The following is a 14,182-nucleotide window of genomic DNA, read 5'->3' on the forward strand; positions in this document are numbered from 1 at the left end:
CACACTTGTAATCCCCACGCTTGGGAGGCTGAGACAGGAGGATCGCACAGGTTCGAAGCCAGCCTCAGCTACTTAGTGAGACCCTGTTTCCAAATAAAAATATAAAATAGGTCTGGGAGTATAGCCCAGAGGTAGAAGGCCTCTGGGTTCCACCCCTAGTACCACCAAAAACAAAACAAAAACAAAAACAAATACTATCCTAATGTCAGGATGATGTCAGGGCCCAAGAGAAATGTAGATTTTTTTCCCTTTGCTCTGTGATTCTTCCAATCCCATGCAGTAAGTTCTAGAGCTTTGCATCCTTGACTTTGTCTTCCAACCTAAAGGGACCGATGAGCACCCTGTAAACTCTCACCGTTCTTAAGTTTGCACCATGTGAGACTGAGACAGATTCCCTTCTCAAAGAAGCACAAGTAGATTAAGGGATGGTAGACTTGGGAAAATGAAGGTATTGTTATGAACAGAGCTAAACGAAGAGTTTCTACCTCCTCATATCATAGGCTTGGGACATTTTCATCAAGAGTAAAGTCCCATTTTAGCCAGGCGTGGTGGCACAGGCTTGTAATCTCAGTGCTTGGGAGACTGAGACAGGAGGATCTCAGTTCGCAGACGGTCTCTGCTACTTAGTGAGGCCCTTCGCAACTTAGTTAGACCCTGTTTCAAAATAAAGAATAAAAAAATAGGGCTGGGATATAGCAAGGAGGTAGAATGCTCCTGAGTTCCATCCCCAGTACCACCAAATAAATAAATAAATAAATAAATAAATAAATAAATAAATAAATAAATAATAGGGCTGGGGGTGTAGCTTGGAGGTAGAATGCCCCTGGGCTCCATCCTCAGTACCGCAAAAAATAAATAAATAAGCCAGGCGTGGTGGCGCACGCTTGTAATCCCTGTGCTTGGGAGGCTGAGACAGGAGGATCTCACAGGTTCGAAGCCAGCCTCAGCTGCTTAGTGAGGCTCTCAGCAACTTAGTGAGACCCTGTTTCCAAATAAAATATTTAAAAAAAGGTCTGGGAGTATAGCCCGGAGGTAGAAAGCCTCTGGGTTCCACCCCCAGTACCACCAAAATAAATAAATAAATTAATAATAATAAATAATAAATAATAATAATAAATAATAAAAATAAATATAAATGAAAAAAACAATCTCAGTATTGCAAAAAATAAAAAAGAAAAACATCCCATTTTTCAATATCTTTTTTGTTATCTATTCCTTGGAAGGTAAAAATAACCTGTTACATAGGTAGAGAGCAGTACAGATCTCTAAGTGCAAATTCTCTATAATTTAAAATCAAATGGCTAGAATATCAGCCTGTAATATACTTAAAGTATTTCATAGCCCAAAAGAAAGATGAGGAAACCTATTTTCCTCCATCTTCATAAAAAACCACCTAAATTCACAAACAGGCTGTTCTCGAACCTTGATCCTCCTGTCTCAGCCTCCCCAAAAATTGGAATTACAAGTGTGCACCACCACACCCGGCCAGCCAATGTTCAAGGTGAAGTTGTCAGCAATTTTAAGAACTATGCCTTAAATAGCTACATTTGAAATGCTGAGAGAATGGTTGCTAAAAATGTAATATAAAATGTTAGCAGCCAAGGATTTTTTTTTTCTTTTTTACCAGAAATTGAACCCAGGGGCATTTTATCTGTGCTACTTCTCCCACCCCGGCCTTTTTAATTTTTTAAATTTTGAGACAGGGTCTCTCTAAGTTGCTGAGGTTGGCCTCAAACCTGGAATCTTCATGACTGCCTTTTCCCTTGTACTAGGATTATAGGCATGTTCCACCACAGCCACCAAGGATTTTTTTTTTCATGAGTAGAAAATTAAGTTTCTAAAAATAGAGTTTGTCCTTATACTAGGAAAGCAAGCAACAGTAAGTACTCATATCCGGAAGGTGCTCTTTGAAAGAGATTTGATGTGTTTGTTAGAAGCCCGGGGCAACAGGAAGAACAGGAATAAAGTGCACACAGACACAGAAATATACAGAGAGAGAAAGAAAGGATGAAAGAAAGAAAGGGGGGGAAGAAAGAGAGAGAAAGAAGAAAGAAAGCAAGAGAAAGGAAGAGAGAGAAAAGAAAGAAAGAAAGAAAGAAAGAAAGAAAGAAAGAAAGAAAGAAGAGAGAGGAAGAGAGAAAGAAAGAGGGAGGGAGGGAGGAAGGAAGAAAGGAAAGAGAACAATCACACGTATTAACAATTATTTAAGTATTTCTAGGCTTCTTGTGTCAAAGAGACCTAGTTGCTGCCAGGTGTGGTAGCACACGCTTGTAATCCCCGCGCTTGGGAGGCAGAAGATCACGCAGGTTCGAAGCCAGCGATGCTGGCCTAAGAGTCCCTGTTTCCAAATAAAAATATAAAAAATAGATCTAGGAGTATAGCCCAGAGTTAGAAGAGTTTCTGGGAACTCCAGCACCACAAAAAAAAAAAAAAAAAAAATTATATATATATATAGTTGCTCCTTAACCGTTGTTTTGAAAACTGCTCTTTTCCAACAATATTAAAGCAGAAAGAGATAGAGATATATTTACTGAAAAGGAACACAGCTTCAAATATGTTTCATGGCTCCAGAAGAAAAAAATGAAAAGCCGGGCGTGGTGCACGCTTGTAATCCCAGCATTCTGGAGGCTGAGACAGGAGGATCGGGGTTCGCGAACAGCCTCAGCTACTTAGTGAAGCCCCTTGCAACTCAGTGACACCCTGTTTCAAAATAAAGAATAAAAATAGGGCTGAGGGTGTAGCTTGGAGGTAGAATGTCCCTGAGCTCCATCCCCAGACCCACAAAAAAAAAAAAAAAAGGAAAAAGGAAAGGACTTTGGGCCAGGTATGGGATAGAAAGGAGAAAACTTATTTTAGTCCAAACAGTCACCTGCCATGGAAACATCCCTTTCCTCTAGCTCTCCTGGCCTCCAGCAGGGAGGCCCCAGCCTTCTCTTTGGCTCCCATCTCCTCAAGGACCCTGGAGAATGTTCACAGAATCTACTGTTCTAAGCTTTCCACGATTGCGCATAAGATGGAGTGCAGTGCTGGAAGTGTATTCCAGTCCCCAACCATGTGAATTATTTTAAAAGAAGCTTATTCTTTAGATTAGATTCTACACAATAATACAGGATAATCCCAGCAGGCGCTTTAGAAAGATCTAACTCCGTTGAGGATAAGATTTAAAAGAGAGGGGGGAAAAAAAAGGAAACTATTTCCTGGCACACAATATTAAGAGAAAATAAATCCCACCAAACAATATTTTGCTTTGGATGTGGGTATGGGATTGAAATTGGCTGGGCTCCCCAGGGCCACAGGGGGACGGAGAGATGAGATTCTCTGAATGTAGGCACTGGTAATAGCCTGAAAGTTGTGCTGACCCAACTCTGTGACCTCGCTGGGTTAATGAGATCTCTTCCTCTAATCGTGTTTCTGTGAAGGAGTTTTCATCATTCTGGAAAGGTTCTACACTTCTCGGAGCCAAAAGTTGACTGCACTCAGGTTCCCCGAGGTGCCTATTCAACCGCTAAGCGTGAGATTGCGCACAGAGCAAGATCTCTGGGACAACAGGGGTCTTGCTGCTTGTGGCCAGGACTCGCTAAGGGCTGGCCAGTAAGTCCTGGTGACAATAATGGCTTTGTTTTTGTCTCATTCATCAGCAGTGCCTTTATTTATTTGTTTGTTTGTTGTTTGTTTGTTTATTTATTTATTTATTTATTTGCAATATTGGGGATGGAACCCAGGGGCATTCTACCTCTGAGCTACACCCCCAGCCCTAGTTTTTCTTCTTTTTTTTCCTTCTTCTTCTTTTGTTTTTTTTTTTTTTGTGGGTCTGGGGATGGAATCCAGAGGCACTCTACATCCAAGCTACACCCCAGCCCTATTTTATTTGAAGCAGGGTCTCACTAAGTTGCGGAGGACCTAAGTAGCTGAGGCTGTCATCGAACCTTGATCTTTCTGTCTCAGCCTCCCAAATGCTGGGATTACAAGCATGCGCCACCATGCCTGGCTTTATTTATTTATTTATTTATTTATTTATTTATTTATTATTTTGTCAAACATTGTCCGCATTGGCTATATATATATATATATATATATATATATATATATATATTTTTTTTTTTTTTTATGGTACTGGGGATGGAACCCAAGAGCATTCTACCTCCAAGCTAAACCCCCAGTCCTATTTTTTATTCTTTATTTTGAAACATGAGTCTCACTGAGTTGCAAAGGGCCTCACTAAGTAGCTGGGGCTGTCCGGAACCCGAACTGTGATCCTCCTGTCTCAGCCTCCCTAATGCTGGGATTATAAGCATGCGCCACCACACCCAGCTACACTGGCTCATTTATGGCCCCCTCAATTTTAATCCTACAACTGGGTCATGAAAGTTGGAGAATCAGATAGTGGGGGTCACATTGGAAAGTGAATTAATGTCCCTCTCACTGGGAATTCTTTCCGCTTCTACCTGGGGAATTTACATTCAGATAACTTTTCCTCTGCAACTCCACACAAACAAACTATTTCTTTCCCCTAAACACAATATTTTTTTTCTAAGACTAATGATCATAGATTAGCCACCAGATTATTTCTACCTCTTCATAAAACTGCATTCAGCAGGGTAACAACCTCTTAGAAAAGCAGTTACTGATCTGTCTCCTACCTAAGCCACTTGTATCAGATAACTTTCCATTTAAAATCCAGGACTTTTTTTCCTCCTATTTCTAGGGATGGAACCCAGGGGCACTCTACCTTTGAGCTACACCCCCAGACTTATTTTTTATTCTTTATTTCAAAACAGGGTCTCACTGAGTTGCAAAGAGCCTCATTAAGTAGCAGAGGCTGTCCGCAAACCGCGATCCTCCTGTCTCAGCCTCCCAAAGGCTGGGATTACAAGTGTGTGCCACCTCACCCAGCTTCCCCAGCCATATTTTAATTTTTATTTCAAGACAGGATCTCACTAAGTTGCTAAGAGCCACACTAAGTTGCTGTGGCTGGCCAGGAACCTGAGGTTCCCCTTGGCCTCTCAAGTACCATGCTTCTAGGCATGCCCCCATGCCCAGCTAAAATATGGTGCTTCTTTTCCAGTGCTGAGATTTAGCCCTTCAGAATACAAGAAAATCAGTAGTTTCCTGTTCTTCAAAATAGAATAGACTTAGCCGGGAGTGGTAGCACACACTTGTAATCCCAGCATTCTGGAGGCTGAGACAGGAGGATCATGGTTCGCAGACAGCCTCAGTTACTTAGTGAGGCCCTCTGCAACTTAGTGAGACCCTATTTCAAAAATAAAGAATAAAAATTAAATCAAGGGGTGTAGCTCAGAGGTCAAAAGCCCACTCACACACACACAAATAGAAGAGACTTGGAGTATGTGGGTAAAAGCGTAAATAAAGGTTCATATAAACACCTTTCACCCTGTAAAGAGAGTAACATTTGGAGTTCATCATTAATAAAATTTGATATTAGTACGATAATTCAAAATGAAAAGAGTCTAAGCTGGTCATGGTGGCGCACGCTTATAATCTCAGCATTTGGGAGGCTGAGATAGGAGAATCACGGTTCACAAACAGCCTCAGCTACTTAGTGAGGTCCTTTGCAACTCAATGAGACTGTTTCAAAAATAAAGAATAAAAAATAGGGCTGGGGGTGTAACTCTGAGGTAGAATGCCCCTGGGTTCCATCCCCAGGACTACAAAAAAAAAAAGAAAAAGAAAAAAGAAAAGAAGAAAAGGAGCCCTTATTTATGGAGAAATCCATCAGCCCTAAAAAAGGGAGAAACTTGGCTCCATCAGCAGCAGGTGACCTGACTATTTGGTGCTGGGGAGGGGAGGAGCTGGAGGGCAGAAGTATTTGAAATTCTGTGGGAACCAATGCTTGGAACTCACAGGCCAAAGAAATTCCATTCAGCAGAATTAATCGAATCTTTTCTTGTTATGATCTGCACATTCTACATTCCTGATGGAGTCTCACCGGGTGCCCAGGCTGTGGCTGGAAGCCTTTGCCACCTCCCGGCTCTGCCCCGGCTCCCAGAGACCCTCGCAAGACCTTGGCAGCCGGCCCGGCGTGCAGAGTCCTGACGGGGCTGAATAGACACAGAAGAGCTGACTGGGTTCTTTGCTCTGCCTAGCACCGCATTGTGCTCCGGGCAAAAATAAGAAGAAAAAAAAGAACTTCAAAAACACCAAGTGATTCAAGACTAATGCTCACACGCAATGGCTGCAAAGGTATTCTGGCAGTATACAAATATTTTACACTGATCTCCGAGTTCCAGTCTTCTAACCACCTTCAAACATTATTTTGCTCCAAAGCCCTGCAAAAGTCTATGCTGCAATACTCAATATTTTTTTTCTGATGCCGTATTTACAAAATCCAGTGAAATGAATAGGGTAAACATTCTATTTGTTTTGAAATATAGCTTCATGGTCCCTGAATTAACTAGGAGGTAAGATTCTAAAAATTAATGAAACAAATAGATGTTGTATTTGAATTGCATTTATGTAATTTTGAATTTGTGAAGTTTTCCAATGCTATTTTCCCCCCTTTGGCTTATAGGACATTCTCATAGCTAAAGCACTACAACTCTCAGTTTCATAAATAAATAATGCCATTATTTACCCCAGAATAAATAATAAATAAGCTAATTAATAATGTCATTATTTACTCCAAACAAGGAAGTAATCTTGCCACAGTGATTTTGATGTTTACATAATATTTCTTGTACCTAGTGGCCTTTCTTGAAACCCATCAGGTCAGCTGAATCTTACTAAGACAATAAAAGATACTTAGAAAAAGTTCTACTTTTAACCAAGATTACTGTTATTCAAGGTGCTGAAAGAAGCCGGGCCACTTGCAATCCCAGCACCTGGGAGGCTGAGACTGGTAGATTACGCAGGTTCAAAGCCAGCCTCAGCTACTGAGTGAGGCTCTCAGCAACTTAGTGAGACCTGTTTCCAAATAAAATATAAAATAGGTCTAAGAGTATAGCCCAGAGTTAGAAGACCCCTGGGTTTCATCCCCAGTACCACCAAAAAAAAGAAAAAAAAGAAAAAAAAGAAAAAATAATGCTGACGGAAGCAAGACTTAAGTACAAACTTTTAATGCCTTTACCAGAACAGAAAATTCATCAGATGAACATACATCAAAGAAAATGTACTACGGCCTAGTGATTTTTTTTTTTTTTTTGCAGTACTGGGGATCAATCCCAGGGACATTCTACCTCCGAGCTACACCCCCAGCCCTATTTTTTATTCTTTATTTTGAAACAGGGTCTCACTGAATCCAAAGGGCCTCACTAAGTGGCTGAGGCTGGCTGGGAACCGCGATCCTCCTGTCTCAGCCTCTCAAATGCTGGGATTACAAGCGTGCGCCACCACGCCCGGCTTCCCAGCCCTATTTTTTATTTTGAAACAAGGTCTCACTAAGTCACGGAGGGCCTCACTAAAAGAAGTTAAGGCTGGCCGTGAAACTGTGATCCTCCTGTCTCAGCCTCCCAAGTACTGGGGATTACAAGCGTGCGGCACCACGCCCAGCTTTGCATTGTGATTTTAATAATCTTTGTGGCATATTTTTGTTTTCAGATGTTGAGGAAATTTTGATGGACTTATAAAGTTTTTTTTAAATATTGCATATTGTCTGGTGCAAGTGATTTCATCTTATTTTCTTCATCCCTGCCTTGAGAGCACCATTATAACCTCCGGGGCATAATCATCTATATCTTAATTATTCTTTTCTTATGTGAAAGTAGAAAAAAATTCATTAATCACTATTTGTAAATACCCTTGGCCTTCAGTTGAAAGCCCTTTGACAAGCCAAGGACTAATCGTTAGTACCTTGTGGTACTATTCCATACCTACGGATGCACAATTATATGTGATTTATATGCGCTCTTAAGACCTAGCATTTGTTTTTTATAACACTGGGCTAAATCCAGTAGTGATCTTGACCTTGTGGAAGCTTAAAAAACAATACCCCAAACTGGCACCTTGAGTACTTTGAACTAAAGGAAGCAGAATCTGCCCCAGAAGCAAGATCTACCTCACCAGAATACTCCTCTCTCCCTGCCAAGGGAAGCCTTAGACATCAGAATTCTCAGCTGAGCAAGGTGGCGCACGCTTGTAATCCCAGCGTTTGGGAGGCTGACACAGGAGGATCGCAGAGGTTCAAAGCCAGCCTTAGCTACTTAGTGAGGCTCTCAGGAACTTAGTGAGACCTTCTTTCCAAATAAAATATAATATAGGTCTGATAGTGTAGCCTGGGAAAGAAAGGCCCTGGGTTCCATCTCCAGTATAGATTAAAAAAAAGAAGTGGAGACCTGCTGTGCAACCCTACCCACCCCTCAAGCGGGCTCTATACAAACTCTCCAACTCACTTTCTCCCTCTTGAGAAGGCCCGCAGTTTCCCTCCAATATATCCTTCATTTTCCTAAATAAATCTCCGCCTTTGTCACTGACTGCTGTATGCAAAAAATTCTTTTCTTTCCGGTAGACAAAGACCCCACCGGTCCTGAGTTGTGGAATCAGCTCTTCTCCAGTGACATTTCCATGACATCACACTCTCACCCATAAAATATAGCTTTCCTTGGGCTTTAGGATCTTCCATTTCTGAGAGCTCCCGCATCACAGAAAACATTGGTTAAATAAATTTGTTAGCCTATCTTGTTATAGGGGTATCACATGATCCCTGTAACTGGGGAGGGCAAGTTTACACTTTTCCACCTCTACAGTGTTACGACGTGCACAGTGAGGCCTGGCAGAGGGCACCACACCTCGGATGTTCTCATTTCAAATACAGCACACTACGCTGTATTAAAGCTACCTGCATTTGCCTAGCACCTTGCTTTTGATAATCTAAACACACCAAGGAACTAATAAACCATACAGACCACCAGATTAGAGATATCTGCTTACCAGCCAGCATAAGCATACATTCCATAATAAAACGCCAGGGGCAACCGCATAATGCTTGCATCTCTCCCTGAAAAGGCATCCTTAAAGTGTTGGGTCTGACCTGCAATTAGAATGGAAAGATGTTAAGTTGTGCAAAGAATTGGTTATTATTTGCTCTAACCATAAACATGGGATTGGGGCAATGAACCCTCCTGTTCTAGGTCTCTTCTCATTGACAACTTTATCTACTAATACTGAACCAACGTCATTAACATCGTACCTCTACTAGGAGTCCCAAATATATATTGACTACACCCCCATTCGATTTCACAATTCTCTTTTGGAAAGTTATAACCAAGATGAAGATGACATTTAAAAAAAAAAAAAAAAAAAAAAAAAAACAGAGCCCGGTGTGGTGGCACACACTTGTCATTCCAGGACTTGGGAGTCTGAGACAGGAGGATCGCAGTTCAAGGCCAGCTTCGGCTACTCAGTGAGCCCTCTGCAACTTAGTGAAACCCTGTTTCAAAATAAAGAATAAAGAATAGGGCTGTAGGTGTAGCTTGGAGGTAGAATATACCCGGGTTCCATCCTCAGTCAAAAAAATAAAATAGAATAAAATAAATGAGTCTACTTTAACCATGAAAGAAGACTTAAAATTTTTCTATAAACTGTAGCTTTTAGGAATATAAGAGAATTCTTTATCAATGAAGTTAATGTCTTGTTTGACAAGAGTAAGAACTGCAATGGAATACCCAAGGATATACCTTCAATGAGGAGGTAGTGAGAAACTCCAGAACCATCTTCCCACACCATTTAGCTTCCTGGTTTCTGTTTGTTCTTGAGGGTCATTGGACACCTGCCTCCTGGTACAAAAGTTGAGAACTCTGCCTTCCAAATCCACCCCAACCCACAAGGCTCTTTTTCTAAAAAATAAGCTTATTTTGTTTTTCCTTTGAAAAACATGAGCATTCTACCTCCAAGCTACACTTCCTGCCCTTTTCGTTTTTAATTCTGAAACGGGGTCTCTCTTTAGGTTGCTGGAAGTCTTGTTAAGTTGCTGAGGCTGGTCTTAAACCTGAACTACTCCAGTCTTAGCCTCCAAGTACTGGATCACAGGCATGTGCTACCGTGACTGGTGCAAGATCACAAGATTCTTTAAATAAACTTTCATCGAAGAACATCCATGCCCATTCACTTAAGCAATTGCTTGTGGCTAATTTCACCCTGGAATAGCAGAGCAGAGTAATAGCAACAGAGACCATACCGCCCAAAGTTGACAGTATTTACTCACTGGTCCTTGACAAAGGACGTTCACTGACGCTGGCACCTGCCATCATTTTCTTCTAAGAACACTGAAATTATACTGCATTCTAGACTAAGTTTTTCATTCTTTTATAATTTTTTAACTTTTTTATTTTATTTGGGGATTGAGCCCAGGGATAATCTACCTCTGAGCTACACCTTCAGCCCTATTTTTAAATTTATTTTTTATTATTTTATTTTTTAATTAATTAATTTTGTGTGTGTGTGTGTGTGTGTGTGGTGGTACTGGGGGTGGAACCCAGGGGCTTTCTACCTCCGGGCTACACTCCCAGACCTATTTTTATATATATTTTTTTTTTGGAAACAGGGTTTCACTAAGTTGCTGAAAGCCTCACTAAGCAGCTGAGGCTGGCTTCGAACCTGTACAATCCTCCTGTCTCAGCCTCCCAAGCGCGGGGATTAGAAGCATGCGCCACCACGCCCTCCTTAAATTTCTTTTTTAAACAGTCTCACTAAGTTGCAGAGGGCCTCACTAAGTAACTGAGGCTGTCCACAAACCTTCAATCCTCCCGTCTCAGCATGAAGGCACCAGCTTATAATCGCAGTACTTGGGAGGCTGAGACAGGAGGATTGCACAGTGAGGCTCTCAGCAACTTAGTTAGACCCTGTTCCAAAATAAAATATAAAATAGCTCAGAGGTAGAAAGCCCCTAGGTTCCACCCCCAGTACAACTAAATAAATAAATAAATAAATAAATAAATAAAACAGAGCAAGGGATGTAGTTCAGAGGTAGAATGTTTCTGGGCTCAATCCTCAATACCACCGAAAAAAAAAAATTTAATGACATTTATAAGCCGGGTGTGGTGGCGCACGCTTGAAATCCCAGCATTTGGGAGGCTGAGACTGGAGGACTGCGGTTCGCGGACAGCCTCAGCTACTTAGTCAGACCCTCTGCAACTCAGTGAGACCCAGTTTCAAAATAAAGAATGAAAAATAGGGCAGGGACTGTAGCTCAGAGGTCGAATACCCCTGGGTTCCACCCCCAGACCCGCAAAAATAAAAGACATTTATAATGCTCTAACATGGATTATGGGGACCCTCAAAATGTAGAGTTGTATACGAAATTATTATTTCTTTCAAAGTAACTAATTTTGCCGATAGTTCATTTAAAAACTGATACGGTAGATTAGAAATGCTCGTTTTACTTTAAAACATCTCTACGTTCTCCTAGAAGGAAAATATAAATATCGGAATTCAAATAAAAGCATCTTTTGAATATTCTTTTATCATGATTGACCTAAAGGGAAATACTCCTCAGAGCACTGCATCAAGAAAAAAATCTGTAAAGACTGAACCACAAACGCAGATCTTCAAACAGGCCTCTTTGAGAGTATTACCAAAGAGGCATTTTGTCTCTAAACTTCAGGAATATTTTGGCTGCGTAACAGAGGTCTTGGGAAGATGAAAGTCATAATATTCAAAAGAAAGATCAACAAGCCCTCATAGGCAAATACACACTATTCAACTATTTCTAAAATCTCATTCGAGTCAAAGTAAATGCACAATATGTATTAGCAAAGACTTTCTCTTTGATAAGCCTCAGATTAATGTGAAAAATATGTGATCCTAGCCGAGTGTGGTGGCACATGCTTGTAATCCCCGCACTTGGGAGGCTGAGACAGGAGGACCGCACGGGTTCGAAGCCAGCCTCAGCTGCTTAGTGAGGCTCTCAGCAACTTAGTGAGACCCTGTTTCCAAATAAAATATAAAATAGGTCTGGGAGTATAGCACAGAGGTAGAAGGCCTCTGGGTTCCATCCCCAGTACCACCAAAAAAAAAAATGTGATCCTGTCAGAAACAATCACAATGTTGTATAATTTTGTAGAAATGTAAATTCTTTTAGAACTTTATTGATGCAATGTAATTATACATTGTCGTGCAATTCAAAATGAAACGTTCGGAGCCGGGCATGGTGGCGCACACTTGTAATCCCAGCATTTGGGAGGCTGAGACAGGAGGATCGTGGTTCGAGGACAGCCTTAGTGAGGCCCTTTGCAACTTAGTGAGGCCCTGTTTCAAAATAAAGAATAAAAATAGGACTGGGGGTGTAGCTTGGAGGTAGAATGCCCCTGGGTTCCATCCCTAGTACTGCAAAAAAATAAAAATTGAAACATTCATATATGCACATGACATCTCTTGGTGTATTAACCTCTATACCCCACCTTACTACCTCCATCTTCTCTCCCTGTACCTGACAGTGATATTGGTGGTAATAGCTTCATATATAGATATAATATTATTTAGTCTCTTTCTTCCTTCAAGCCTCCTTTATCCCCTCTCATTATTTATTTATTTATTTTCAGTATTAGGGAGAGCTCCACACTCAGCCCTATTTTTTATTCTTTTTTTAATTTGAAACAGGGTCTCACTAAGTTGCAGAGGGCCTCACAAGTAGCTGAGACTGGCAGCAAACCTGCGATCCTCCCGACTCAGCCTCCCAAGTCCTGGGACTCCACGCATGCGCCACCACGCCCAGCTTCGTCCTCTACCATCCTCCCTCCCCCAAACCCTCCCATAATACTACTGCTCTCGCTCCTCATTCTCATGATGACCCTTTTCTCTCTTATTTTCTTTCTAGTTTTCACATATGAGAGAAAATATATGATCCTCGATTTTCTGACACTGGCTGATCCTGCTTAGCATGGCCTTCCATTTTCCTACAAATAACAAAATTTTCTTCTTCTTATGGCTGAGTAAAGCGCCATTGTGTGTATATATTACATTTTCTTTGTCCATTCATCTGTTGATAAGCACCTGGATTGGTTCCACAATTTGGCTCTTGTGAACTGCACTGCTACAAACAGGAGTATTCATGTATCACTATAGTATTCTAATTTCAATTGTTGTGGAAATGTGCCAAGAAGTAGTATAGCTGGGTCATATGGTGGTGTCTTTTTGTGTATATGTGTGTGTGTGGCAGTGGGGATGGAACCCAGTGGCATTCTACCTCTGAGCTACACTGCTAGCCCTATTTTTATTCTTCATTTTTTGAAACAGGGTTTCATTGAGTTGCAAAGGGCCTCACTAAATAGGACTGAGGCTGTCTTTGAACCGTGATCCTCATGTCTCAGCCCTCCTATGCTGGCATTACAAGCGTGCGCCACACGCCCAGTTTTATTGTTTATTTTGAAACAGGGTCGCACTGAGTTGCAAAGGGCTTTGTTAAGTAGCTGAAGATGTCCTCAAACCATGATCCTCCTGTCTTGGCCTCCCAAATGCTGGGATTATAAGCATGTGCCACCATACCCGGCTTGCTGGCATTTAATGTTTGTATTATTTGATGATTGCCATTCTAAATCGAGTATTTTTTCTAGCTACTCCTTTGATAAAGGACTAATATCGAGAATATATAAAAAACTACAAAAACTTAAGACCAAAAGTATCCTTCAAATAATGGGCAAATAAACTGAATAGACAACTTTCAAAAGAAGAAATACAAATGGCCAACAAATACACTAAAGAAAAATTCAACATCATTAGCAATCAGGGAGATGCAAATCACAACTACACTGAGATTCTTTTAACTCTGTATTTTTAGTACGTGTTCTTAGCAAATGCATATGCTAAGAAGGCTCTCCAAGATATTAAAATTTACTTTAAATGCAGTAATATTCTCAAGCAATTTTTCTGTTGGGTGAGAACTAAGAAGACACCTGGTCATATTAAACATTGATCTCATAAGTAGTAAGTATCATTCTATTGTAACTGCAAAAAAGACTCCAAAAGCCATATCAAACCACTGCTTTCAAGGAATGCCCAACCCCATCTCATGAGCACATATAAATATGTGGTCATATTTATACATAAATATGTAAGGTCAACAATGCTAGCTATAATGTCCTTTTTTTTTTTTTGGAGTACTGGGGATGGAACCCAGGGGTATTCTATCTCCACGCTACACCCCCAGCCCTATTTTTTATTCTTTATTTTGAAACAGGGTCTCACTGAGTTGCAAAGGGGCTCACTAAGTAGCTGAGGCTGTCCGCGAACCGCG

At 41.0% G+C, this 14,182-nt stretch overlaps 1 protein-coding gene across 1 annotated transcript in view; it reads right to left on the reverse strand.

The window, feature by feature from the left end:
- The window catches only part of SLC7A11 (solute carrier family 7 member 11), a gene marked incomplete at both ends in the record, with an annotated part of 86,181 nt that overhangs the window by 50,261 nt on the left and 21,738 nt on the right, over nt 1-14,182 (reverse strand). Inside the window, one exon of the mRNA XM_080698050.1 lies at nt 8,884-8,983. Coding sequence (XP_080554176.1) covers nt 8,884-8,983 — 100 coding nt within the window. The remainder of the gene's footprint in view (nt 1-8,883; nt 8,984-14,182) is intronic.

Source organism: Muscardinus avellanarius, assembly GCF_963383645.1.
Source record: "Muscardinus avellanarius genome assembly, chromosome: 6".
Classification (NCBI taxonomy): Eukaryota; Metazoa; Chordata; class Mammalia; order Rodentia; family Gliridae; genus Muscardinus; species Muscardinus avellanarius.